Source organism: Phasianus colchicus, chromosome 8 (assembly GCF_987193195.1).
Source record: "Phasianus colchicus chromosome 8, bPhaCol1.hap1.1, whole genome shotgun sequence".
Taxonomy (NCBI): Eukaryota; Metazoa; Chordata; class Aves; order Galliformes; family Phasianidae; genus Phasianus; species Phasianus colchicus.
In genome coordinates, this window is record NC_143443.1 from 23727181 (window position 1) to 23737646 (window position 10466).

General features: G+C 48.3%; 1 protein-coding gene across 2 annotated transcripts in view; it reads left to right on the forward strand.

The window, feature by feature from the left end:
* Positions 1-9964, forward strand: part of SUFU (SUFU negative regulator of hedgehog signaling) — an 87450-nt gene extending 77486 nt beyond the window's left edge. For both annotated transcript variants that reach the window (XM_031597581.2, XM_031597582.2), the window contains exons 11-12: positions 34-102; positions 3496-9964. In XM_031597581.2, the coding sequence (XP_031453441.1) occupies positions 34-102; positions 3496-3585 (159 nt within the window). In that variant the 3' untranslated portion in view covers positions 3586-9964. The remainder of the gene's footprint in view (positions 1-33; positions 103-3495) is intronic.
* Positions 9965-10466: the final 502 nt, after the last annotated feature.

The window sequence follows — 10466 nt, forward strand, 5'->3', positions numbered from 1 at the left end:
GAGAAGACATAAACCACTGTATTTCCTTTGCAGATCCTATTGACCGAAGAGTTCGTAGAGAGAATGCTGGAAGATTTAGAAGATCTGAACTCTCCAGAGGAAGTAAGGCTGCTTCGTTCCTGCATCCCCAGTGTATGCCCCAGAAAGCCTCACAGTCTGAAGGCTTTGGGAGACCTTTACATCTTCTATGGGATAGGGCACTGAGAAAAGGGATTGCAAGAAAAGCAGAACAGTTCTGGGTATGAAGGGAGATGCTGCATATCCTCTCCTTCAGCGTCATTCATCTCTCGCTGTCTGGGCACTCTGACCCAAAGCAGTGCAGCCCCTGGGCCAGGTGTCAGGGTTTGCCTTCATGCTGTGGGTAACCTCCTCAAGAGCGCACGTCCTCCCCACTTCCAGAGCAACTGAATGCAGTGGCAGCACATTTACTACTGAACAGTCTGTCCTTGGGGGCCTCCTTTTTTGGTTTGGGAACATTTTCATGTCTGCTCTTGGCCCTCATCTGCTGCCTCTGCAAGTCAGTGCACAGCGTGCAAAAGACCATCCCCAGCCTGAAAACGTTACAGCAGTGGCTGAAGGAGCTTTATAAAGCTTTGCTGTGTGGTGCTAAACTTCCCCTTGCCATGTGATCTCTTCCTGGGGAACATTTAACACCCTGTCTCCCATGCATGCCATATAAATATTCTGACTGACTTCAAAGAGCAGTGGCAAAAATGACATGTAATATTTTTAATCCCATTTTTTACAGCTCCCTGCAGACTCTAAAGAAACTTTCCTTGGCTTGTTGAACAGCACTCCTATCCCTCGCCCCGATCCCCTCCCCCCAGGAAAATCTCAGGGCTCTAATTGTTTAATCCAGAGTTGATTTAATGCCAGGGTGTTCTTCGCTGTGAGAGTGAGGAGAGCATACTGCTGGCTGTGCAGGGACTTTCAGGCCAGCTTTTATCCAGTTAAACCTAATCCAAAGCTCATTTTGGCCGGTGACATGGAAGCCCAGGAGCGCTTGGTCGGAAGGCCCTTTAGTAGGGCTTTGGATTGCTCGTGTTCCTCTGTGCCCTGCAGTGAGGTAAAGGCAGTGGGCATGGCAGCTGCTGGCACAGCAGCTGGTCTCTGAGTTACTGTGACTTTGCTAAATTAAAAAGTGAAAAGCAAACAAATGCAAAGGATGACTTCTCCGAGAGGATTGCTTTGGAACCACTCCTGTTTATGAAAAGGAAAATACTTGAGATGAAATGTGATCTTTCGGCGTTCAGATCCCTCCGAGGATTTGTATGTTACAGGATCCCAGTTTGGGCCAACTTAACACATTCCTCACAGCTCTAGCTGATGATATTCATGAGATTGAACGAAGCTCTGTCAGTGCTGCAAGGAGAGTCTTTCCTTCGCTGCACAACAAGGCTCCCAGATTAAGTAAAATATCTTTGTCTGAGTTTCTTTAGGATGTTTTTTACATACTCTTGACCTCGAACTCAGAAGGATCCCCCCTAGGCTATATGGGACCACTGGATTACATGGTCCAAGCTATACGCAGGGACTGAATTAAAGAAAAAAAAAACAACAGAACAATCCTAAGTGGAACTTGGACCTGTTTATGTTTACTAGAGAAGGAAAAAGTAAAAGTTCTGGGGAGCCATTACCCTGAACGATCCTTCTGCCTTCCCTCAGATCATGGGTCACACCCAGAACCACCAGCCTAGCACATTAAGGTCAGTGGGTCCCAACTGCAAGTTACCCTTGTACACAAGCTGTGCATGGAGCAAGGTTAGGAGCAAGTTCATAGCCCACTGCAGCCATCCTTCCTGTGGAGCAGATGTCTGCAGGGGTACTTCTCTAACAAGAACCTTCCACTGAGCAGGTGTTGATTTCCTTCAGAATGGGGCTCTTATGGGAAGAAAGACAACTCACTGGATAAAGATGGATAATTGCAGGTCGTTTTCCCTTGCACAAGCTCTCTATGAACATAATAGCCCCTGTGTAGCTTCCAGCACTGCTGGCCTTGTACAGAGGGCTCACATGGGAAAGGATGGCTGTGTTTGTGGCAGTTCTGAAACAGCTGCCTCCATATCCCGTGACTGCAGGTAGGGTAGGATCCTGGTAAGATTCCTCCCTGAGGATGCTGTAGAGGCATAAGGGATGATCACTGAGTGCAGCAGAGATTTCAAAACAAAATCACCCTGCACACTGGTTTCCAGCCTTGTGTTCTGGACCCTCAGAGCAGACAGTGGGATTGCTTGGAATGCTGGTCTAGAAGTAGCTGTTCTGCTGCCATGTTGCCACATACAGGCTTGAAGCCTTTATTAATGCTGCATCTAGGATGTTTGCCTTTTTTTTTTTTTTTACTTCTTGCACTCTTAGACGTGGCTTTGGCAGCTCAGCAGTGAGAGCAAAATTCTAGTGACACAGAGGGGGAGCTTTTCTTGCTCCAGGATTGCACTTGTCAACTCACAGATGCCCTACAAGCTTCCTCTGCTAAGCAGCACATCTTTAAGTGACTGCCCTTTGAACAAGAAGGCGATGGGAGGGCCTGGTCCATGTTAACCCCTGCATGGCTGTCAGTGCCAGGAAACAGCTCGTATTGTTCCACTCCGTGATGGTTCAGTGCTGCCCTGAGCTTCCTGCACCTTCTGTGTGAATGCATGGGCCCTGGTCAAATGTGGTTCTCATGGGAACTCCTTGGACTTCTGTCCCTAAACAGTCATGTTTGGGATCCGGGTTGTTCAGGTGCCTTCCCAGCCTCAGGCTGGGTGTCCTGCAGCATTAGGACAAGTGGGACAGGAGCCTTGCATTGTTTGGGAAACATCTGCCAGAAACACTGATGTGTAAACGAGGCTGGGGCAAAAATCTCCATTCCCTGCGCTTCAGTCAGTGTTTGCAAAACAGCCCAAGCAGCTGAGTGCGAATATGAGGCATTGTGCGGGCGCTGCGCTAAGCCTTTGTGCAGGGGGTCAGGCTGGAGCAGAACTGCTGCTCAGGCACGCTGACCTCCCAGCCAGGGCTCCCTCCATGGATGGCCATTTGCAAGCCCTCTCAGTTCTGCCCTCAGCAGGGCTCACGCACACCCCACCCTGTGCGGGCAGGGCCTCACAAGCTGCTCCTTCTGAAGAAAACTGGGGCTCTGGAGAGGAGGGAAAGGGACATAGCCAAGTGGAAGGGGAGAAAAAATGCACTTGTGCTGTGAATTTTCAGCGAGAAAGGGGAGGGGAGATGGTGATGGGAGCAGAAACCCTCCGGAATCCATCTGATGAAATAAACAATGCTTGGGCTGAAATCTCATAACTTTACTTTGGCAGCTGAGGCATAGGCCACATTATCTAATGTCCACTGCTGTCCAAAACATACTGATGGGGAAATGTTTTCTTAGTGGCCTCTTGTTTTAAGTAATAATAATAACACAGGGCCGCCTGCCTTTGTACCCATTTTGTGGTTTTTTTTTTTTTTGTCTGTGGATTAGATTGCAGTGATATACATTAACTGGTTCTCTGTATTGTCTTACAGTTTAAACTTCCAAAGGAGTACAGCTGGCCTGAAAAGAAACTGAAAGTCTCCATCTTGCCAGATGCCGTGTTCGACAACCCACTGCATTAGAGCTGAATTACACCCTTCTAACAACTGAGAGAGCCAAGTTACTGTCCATTACCCAGTGACTCACAGGATAATTAATGCAGTAAAAACTCTGCCTGCAAATAAAAGAGTTTGCTGCACAACCACTGCAAACAGAAGAGGAGCAACTCAGCACCAGCCCAGACCGAACTGAGCCTTTTCCTTTATCCTTCCCAAGGCTGAGCTCTCTGGGAACAGCCTGCGTATGTGTGAGTGCGAGTGAGAAATATTTAACTATGAAAATTAGTAGTAAGAATCCTTTCTCTCTCCTAGCTACAGAACTTCCCTCTGCCTTAGCCCAGGGTGTAGGCGCTCTGCACGCCTGTATTTACACATGCATTCTGCCAGGTGCAAGCCTATAATCCATGGATTAAATGTTCTTTACGTGACTCTGGAGTCCTTTTGTTAGCCAAACTTTTACTGACTGCAGAACTGTTCTTCCATGTGCTATTTTTTTTTCTTTTCAGAAACAGAATGGTATTTCCCCTGTTTAAAGGAGGCCAAAAGCTCACATGCTTGAAGCTGAACAGATTTAAAGATGAACTTTCTAGTTCAGTCAAGAAAAACAAACCCAGATACTCCCTGCCCTCAAATTAGGCATGTTTTAAGTGTTGGTGTTGGTGCTATTAGCTATGGTATCGCTGCAAACAGAGGCAACTTTATTCTCACGCATCCTGTCCTTGTGCCTGAACCCCAGGGAAGGTCGCAACCTCTGGTTTTGCACAAGCAGGAGGAAGAAAGCTACCGGGGCGGGGGAGATCTCCTGTTTACAGTGTGTTTATCTTTAAAGAGATACTGTCAAGTATTTTTTCTTTGCTATTGTACAGAATTTGAGAAGCTAGAAAGAACCGTTTGTTCGGAGGGCAACTTCAGCAGCTCTGCAGGATCCAGAGGGGAGGCTCAGCCTCAGTAAATCCAACTATTCTTGTCACTATGGGGGTTGTGCCCTATCACAGCTCTGTTTTCCCCTCCAGCCTTGCAGTGATGGCTCTTGTTGCAGCTGCTGTCCCTCCTTTTGGGTGGATTTGGACTGAAAAGCATCAAAAGCAGTTTGAAAAGGCCCTCTCCTCTAGACCTCTATTGCCTCTCGCCCAGAGCCAAATGTGGTGTGCAGAGGACGTAGTCTGTTCAGTCATGTTGTGTCTCTGCATCATGATGCTGGCCCCTGTGTTTATGCTGAAACAGTCAACCACAGGCTTTACCCCCTGCTGCTGCTGCAGGTTGTTCCTGATGCATATTCCCCCAACCCTTCTTTGCCCATTGTCTTTCAGTGGCAACTTTTCTCTCCTTGTCAGAGGAGATGCAGCTTTCTCTTCCATCCTTTTCTGCCAATTTAGCTTGGCTGTTTCTTCTTCCCGAGTTGTGTGCAATTGCCAGTTGCTGTGTGATCTTAATACAAGTATAACAATAGCTTTTAACACTTAACTCACCTGATCAAACAGCAAAGTCCAGGAGGCCTCTTGGTACCCCAGGCTTGGATTTCTGTTTGTTTTTTCTTCCTGGCACAGACGGCTTTGATGTTTTTTGCATATATTTGAGGCTGGTTAATGCTGGTCAAGAAGCAGAGCTAGGAGCCACAAAGCTTTCCTTGGACTTGCTACAGAAATCCTCTGTGGCCTCAGGCAAGTCACTCAATGTGTCTCTGTGCAAAGAGGGTGATTATTGACTAGAGGGCTGTAGGACCTACCGAAGCATGCCAGGGTTTGCAGGGGAGGGCGTGCTTTGTGTACAAAGTAGTATTTGTATTATTATAATTGTTGTTATATTATAATTTAAGGCAGGCCAAATGCAGGGTCCAACACTGCTCAGCAGAACCTTCCTTTCTGCAAAGCTACGAAAGCAATTTACATGTAAATGAGTTTGTCATTTTGTCTGAACTCAGCGGATCATCTTAAAATCCTGCTGTGAAAGAACAAACTTTCAGATATCTGCATGTGCCAGCCAGAGTGATTTCTGTGCTGTGGCAGACTGCATTCATCCATGGGATCTATTGGCCAGTTTTCATTGTCCTGGTTCACACTAAGCCTGCACAAGCCTTCTGCTCTCAAGATGCATATCCTGGGGACACTGTGGGCTGCAGAACAACATGAAAATCTACCAGTTCAGCTTCAGAATCAGTATCCCCAAGCGTCCTGTCAAAAGATAATGAACAGACAATTGTGATGGTCAGAAAAAGGGCAGGGTGACTACTATAATACTGTCCCAAAGCCATCTACTAGCAGTAAGCCATGGACTGCTCTGGTATGGGCTTGCTGAGGGTGGCTGCAGCAGCACTGGCCCGTCACCATGAGGCTGACTGCTCTTCCTTCTCTCCAGATGCTAGCTCTCATTAAAAGGAGCTTAAAGTCCACGTCTTAGTGGAGAAGGGGTGTTTGGAAGGTCAGCTGTTGCTCTTCCTGCAGAGATCAGCACAGGGCAGAGAGAAGTCCATTAGACCCTCTGTGGATCTTGCACAGAAGGCTGAGGACCTCCTGCCCTTTGACCTCTGGGAGCCTTTGCAGCAGGGCAGGTGGCTCCTCCAAGCTGCCTTGTGCTCCATTTCTGCCTATGCATATGTTTTCCTCACCATATTTACTCTCATCAGACGCTCTGGGTTGGGTTTTCATTGACTTCAGAGGGAGCACACTGAATGCATTTGAAAATCCACCCAGTATACTTGTGTGTGCGCTTTTTTTTGTTCCATGTCATGTATTTATATATAGTTCTGTGTATTGAGTTATGAACAGGTGGCATGCCAGAAATCTCTATTTCTGCAACATTTTCTCAACAGATCTTTGCCAGTATCCGGATAACAATTATGGGGAAGATTTCAGGGGAAGGAAGTGAAATCTTCCCTTTTAGCTAAGGGGGAAAATACTAGACAAATGTTAACTGCTAAAATAGAAGACGCTCTTATTGTTAGAACAACTATAAGAGAGAAACTGGGGAAAGTCAACCCGTAAGCTCCAAGGTTGTGCTGCTGCCTCTCAACAGTTCTCAAGAAAAAGAAAGTTGCATGTTATTTGGCGTTGTGAGGAGCTGTGCACCCACAGGACCTCCCCTCCCCCGATCCGCTTCAAGTTTGCAACTATGCCAAAGGCTTACTCATTGGCAAGTAAATGAGATCTCGAGTTTGGATATTTTCATCTTGGGGCAAGAGGACATGCCTGTGTGTGAAGGAACTGGAAAAGAAACCTTTGTATTTTAGTGAGCGAATAGTTTTAAAAAGGAAAATGCATCAGTGTTAATAAATGCCATGCTATTTTCTAGCCCAAACCTGCTGAGGTAGTAGGTCTACTGGTGCTGATTTTTCTTCTAGATTGTGTAAAAGGTCTGAAGCAGGATTATATGAAGCCAAAACCCATGAGGCGTCTGTTGTCTAGAGATAGTGATCTGGGTATAAATGTCAGTTTAAAATAAGTGGGTACAAGTTTTCTCTCTCCTGGAGAAATCTCATGATGCAGTGAGGTAGGGGTATTTCCAAAGATGAAGAGCCTCGTGGCAGATCTGCAATGCCTTGAAAATGCAACATGTGACAGCAGTTCTGGAACAAGGGAAGTCCCAAAAGCCAGGACTACTTTCCTCTCAACTTGTGATTAAAAACAGAAAAAAGATTGTATAGTTTGAGCATGTGGGATATGACCTGGGCAGAGCAGTCAGTCTTGTAGCTGGAGTGACCTACAGTGATATTTTCAGTGGCTTCATTAGGTGTTGCCTGCTGTGTATAATATCTTTGAGGATGGTGATATATTGGTTTTACTGTACGTAGATATGCCAGCAGTGATTTGAAGTGATATTCTGAAGCTACTCGCTTCAAATATTCAGTTGCTCTTGGATGACTTTTGAAATGACACCATCAGGTCATCAAATGGTCTTTGAAGAAGTGGGGATTTTGTTTTTCATCTGTGACCAGTAGAAATATTTAGGAGGTGTAGCTTTAAAAAAAAATAGTTGAAAGCAGAGCTTGGCTAGGAGAGAATGAATTGCTGGGGAGAATCTGTGTGCTGGAGGCAGGTTAGCAGCCTCCCTTGCACCCATAGCTGGGGCTTCTTTTAGGCAGCACAATCCTTTGCGCCATCTCAGCAGGATGCAGGGAAGCCAGAAACCAAAGGGAGCGTCACTGAGCTGCAGCGGTCCCTGCAGACTAGTCCTTGTGTCCACACCACAACCTACCGAGGTCCTGTGTGGGGTAAGGACCTGGCTGTGCACGTCCCACTGCATGTTCACACCTTAGCCAGTGCCCATTGCAGAGGGTGTGGGCTGCGAATGACTGTGTTAGCTCAGAGATGGGGAATGGTGATGCAGCTGCTTCTGAATCATTTGGTTTTTTAATGAGCGTGGGGCAGGGAGTGGAGCTCTCGCTCCGCTGCCCCCCACAGGAGCCCCCAGGCTGGTCACTGGGCGAGCATTATTGCTCACCCGGCATCCATTCGCTTCATCAAATGTTCCCTAGCTCCTCACAAAAACCTATCTGAGATGCTTCAGTGAGGATGTTGGGCTGGCTGCGTGCTTCTCATGCTGGTTGGAGGATGCGTCTGCTTGGAGACGCAGCTGCTTACGTATGTGTCTGCCCTGTGGTCATCACCTCCTAGGCAGGCATCCAGAGCTTGTGGACCACTTTGCAGGCTTGTATCTGGCTGAGGCAAGGCAGCACCACACCAGTGCGGAGACATTCAAGGTCAAGCTGGACAGGGCTCTGAGCACCTGATGGAGCTGTAGGTGTTGCTGGTCATTGCAGGGAAGTTTAAAGGTCCTTCAAGGGTCCTTTCCAACTCGAACCATTCTATGAGAACCTTCAGGCCTGATGAGCCCTCAGACCCACGCGCCTCATTTTGTCCTAGCCTGGACACAGTCCCACAGTGCTGCTGGGTGGAATCCTGGGCTTCAGCTCATGTGTTGCTCCTGGGTGAGCTGGGGTCACTGCCGGCACCAGGACAGCCCCCACGCTCAGGAGGCGATCCTGTGCGAGTGTCCTCCTTCACATCCCATATTGTGCCTTAATTCTCCCTTCAAGTGACGCTGTGAGGGCAGATGAGCTGTTGAGCAACTGGGAATCCCTCTCAGTGCATCTGTCCCCATCGATAAAAGCAGGCTTGCCCAGAAGCCAGACTGCATCCAAAACAAGCTCTACATGCGCGTTTGCCAGTGGGGTTCACATCCCGAGATGTTAAAGCTGAATTTAGGTCTCTGGGACCAGTTTTTAACAAGCTCTGTAGCAACCTACTATTTTTGTAACATTTTTTTTTCTGTTGTGCAGTGCCTGCTTGTCCTCTTTAAAAAAAAAAAAACAAAAAAAAAAAAACAAAGCAAAACAAACCAGCTTGTGTTCGACACCAGTCCAACATTTCAAGCAGAGAAGAAGCCTGAGATTGCGCGGGCTGCGGGCCTGCCCATGGGGCTCCCCTAAAGCTGTGGGCAAGCCCCAGCATTGCTGACAGGCCCCATGGCCTCCGCTTGCCATGAAGGGAGCCTGGCCCCTCGTGGGCTCAGCGGCCCTGGGCTAAGCTGCACACGTGAGGCCTACTGCAGCCTACAAGCACCCGCTGCTGCTGTTTATACTCCAGCCATAATGCCGCGTCTCCTCTCTGTTAATAAAAAAGAGGAAGAGAGAGGAAAAGAAACAGCCTCTCAAAGCTGGAGGAAAATTCCCTGCCGATTGTTGTGTTTTGCAAACACTGCTCTTTTCTCTCGGCCTGTCCCTCCTCTCCCCGGCGAAGCTGGAGATCAAAATGGCTCCTTTGTTCCTGTCCCTGGGGCCCAACCGCAACGAAAGAGCAGCTCCGGAAACACTGCGCTGCACGCATAGCGGCGGTGAGGGTGGGAGGGACCGCACCGTGGCTGTAGGTCCTGCATCAACACGGTGTGCTTGGGTGGGTGCAGAGCCCCGTGCCCACTCTGCTGCTGTGCTGCCCCTGTTTCCACAGCCCCGAGGCTGTGGGGTGCTTCCCGGCCTCGCTGTGACCCCGCAGGGGATTTCAGCCCTTCACACCCCTCTCCTTCCCACCCGTGCTGGGCACAGCGGTGTTTCCCTACAGCGGTGTGGGGTGCAGGCTTTGCTGGTTGGCGTGGTGCTTTGCATTTCAGAGGGTTTCTGCACAACTTCCCAGGGGGACCTGGGGACACATGTTGTGACCTTGGAGATGGCCTTTCTCCCCCACCCCACCCCCTTTTTTCTTTTTTTTTTTTTTTTTAATAATAAAAGACAAAACAGAAAGCTAAACTAGCAGAGGTTTTTAAATATATTAGTTTCTAATGTAAATTCTTACATTGTTATTTCAGTGCTGGGTATGTTTCACCTGCACGTGACTTTTGTAATATTTTTGTGAATCACTAAACGTTTTCTCCTCCCGTGTATCCTAAGTGCATTAAAGGTATTTGCATACTTCTCGGTGTCCTTCTCTGTGGGTGCTGTGATGAAACAGTCCTGCACTAACGTTGTGATGATCTCCCAGTAACACTGAACGGTTTTGCTGTAATCTTTTTTACGCTCCTCTGTAATAAATTCCTTTAAGGCCAGAGAGGGGAAGGGTGGAAGTTTGAGGTGGGAGAGGGAAGGGATGTGCAAGGAGCTGGGTGGGTTTTGCTCTTGTTCATCCAGGGACATTGTCCTGGCCGACCCTGTGTCAAATAGAAGCAATGAGCGGATGGCTGCAGTCGGTTTCCTTGCCCCAAACCCCACGTGCCATCTGCCTCCCAGGCCTCGAAGTGCTGCTCATTCAGACAACCCGGCAAGGACAGCACTGGGAACCTCCCCTCTGGCACCCAGTTAATCATTGCAATGCATCAAGGCTGTGCAGGAGATAAGCAGAGCGGGAGGGGAGCTCTGGACCCCACAGCACCGGGATCAGAGAGAACCTACGTTGTCCTTTGCATGGCACATCCTGGCC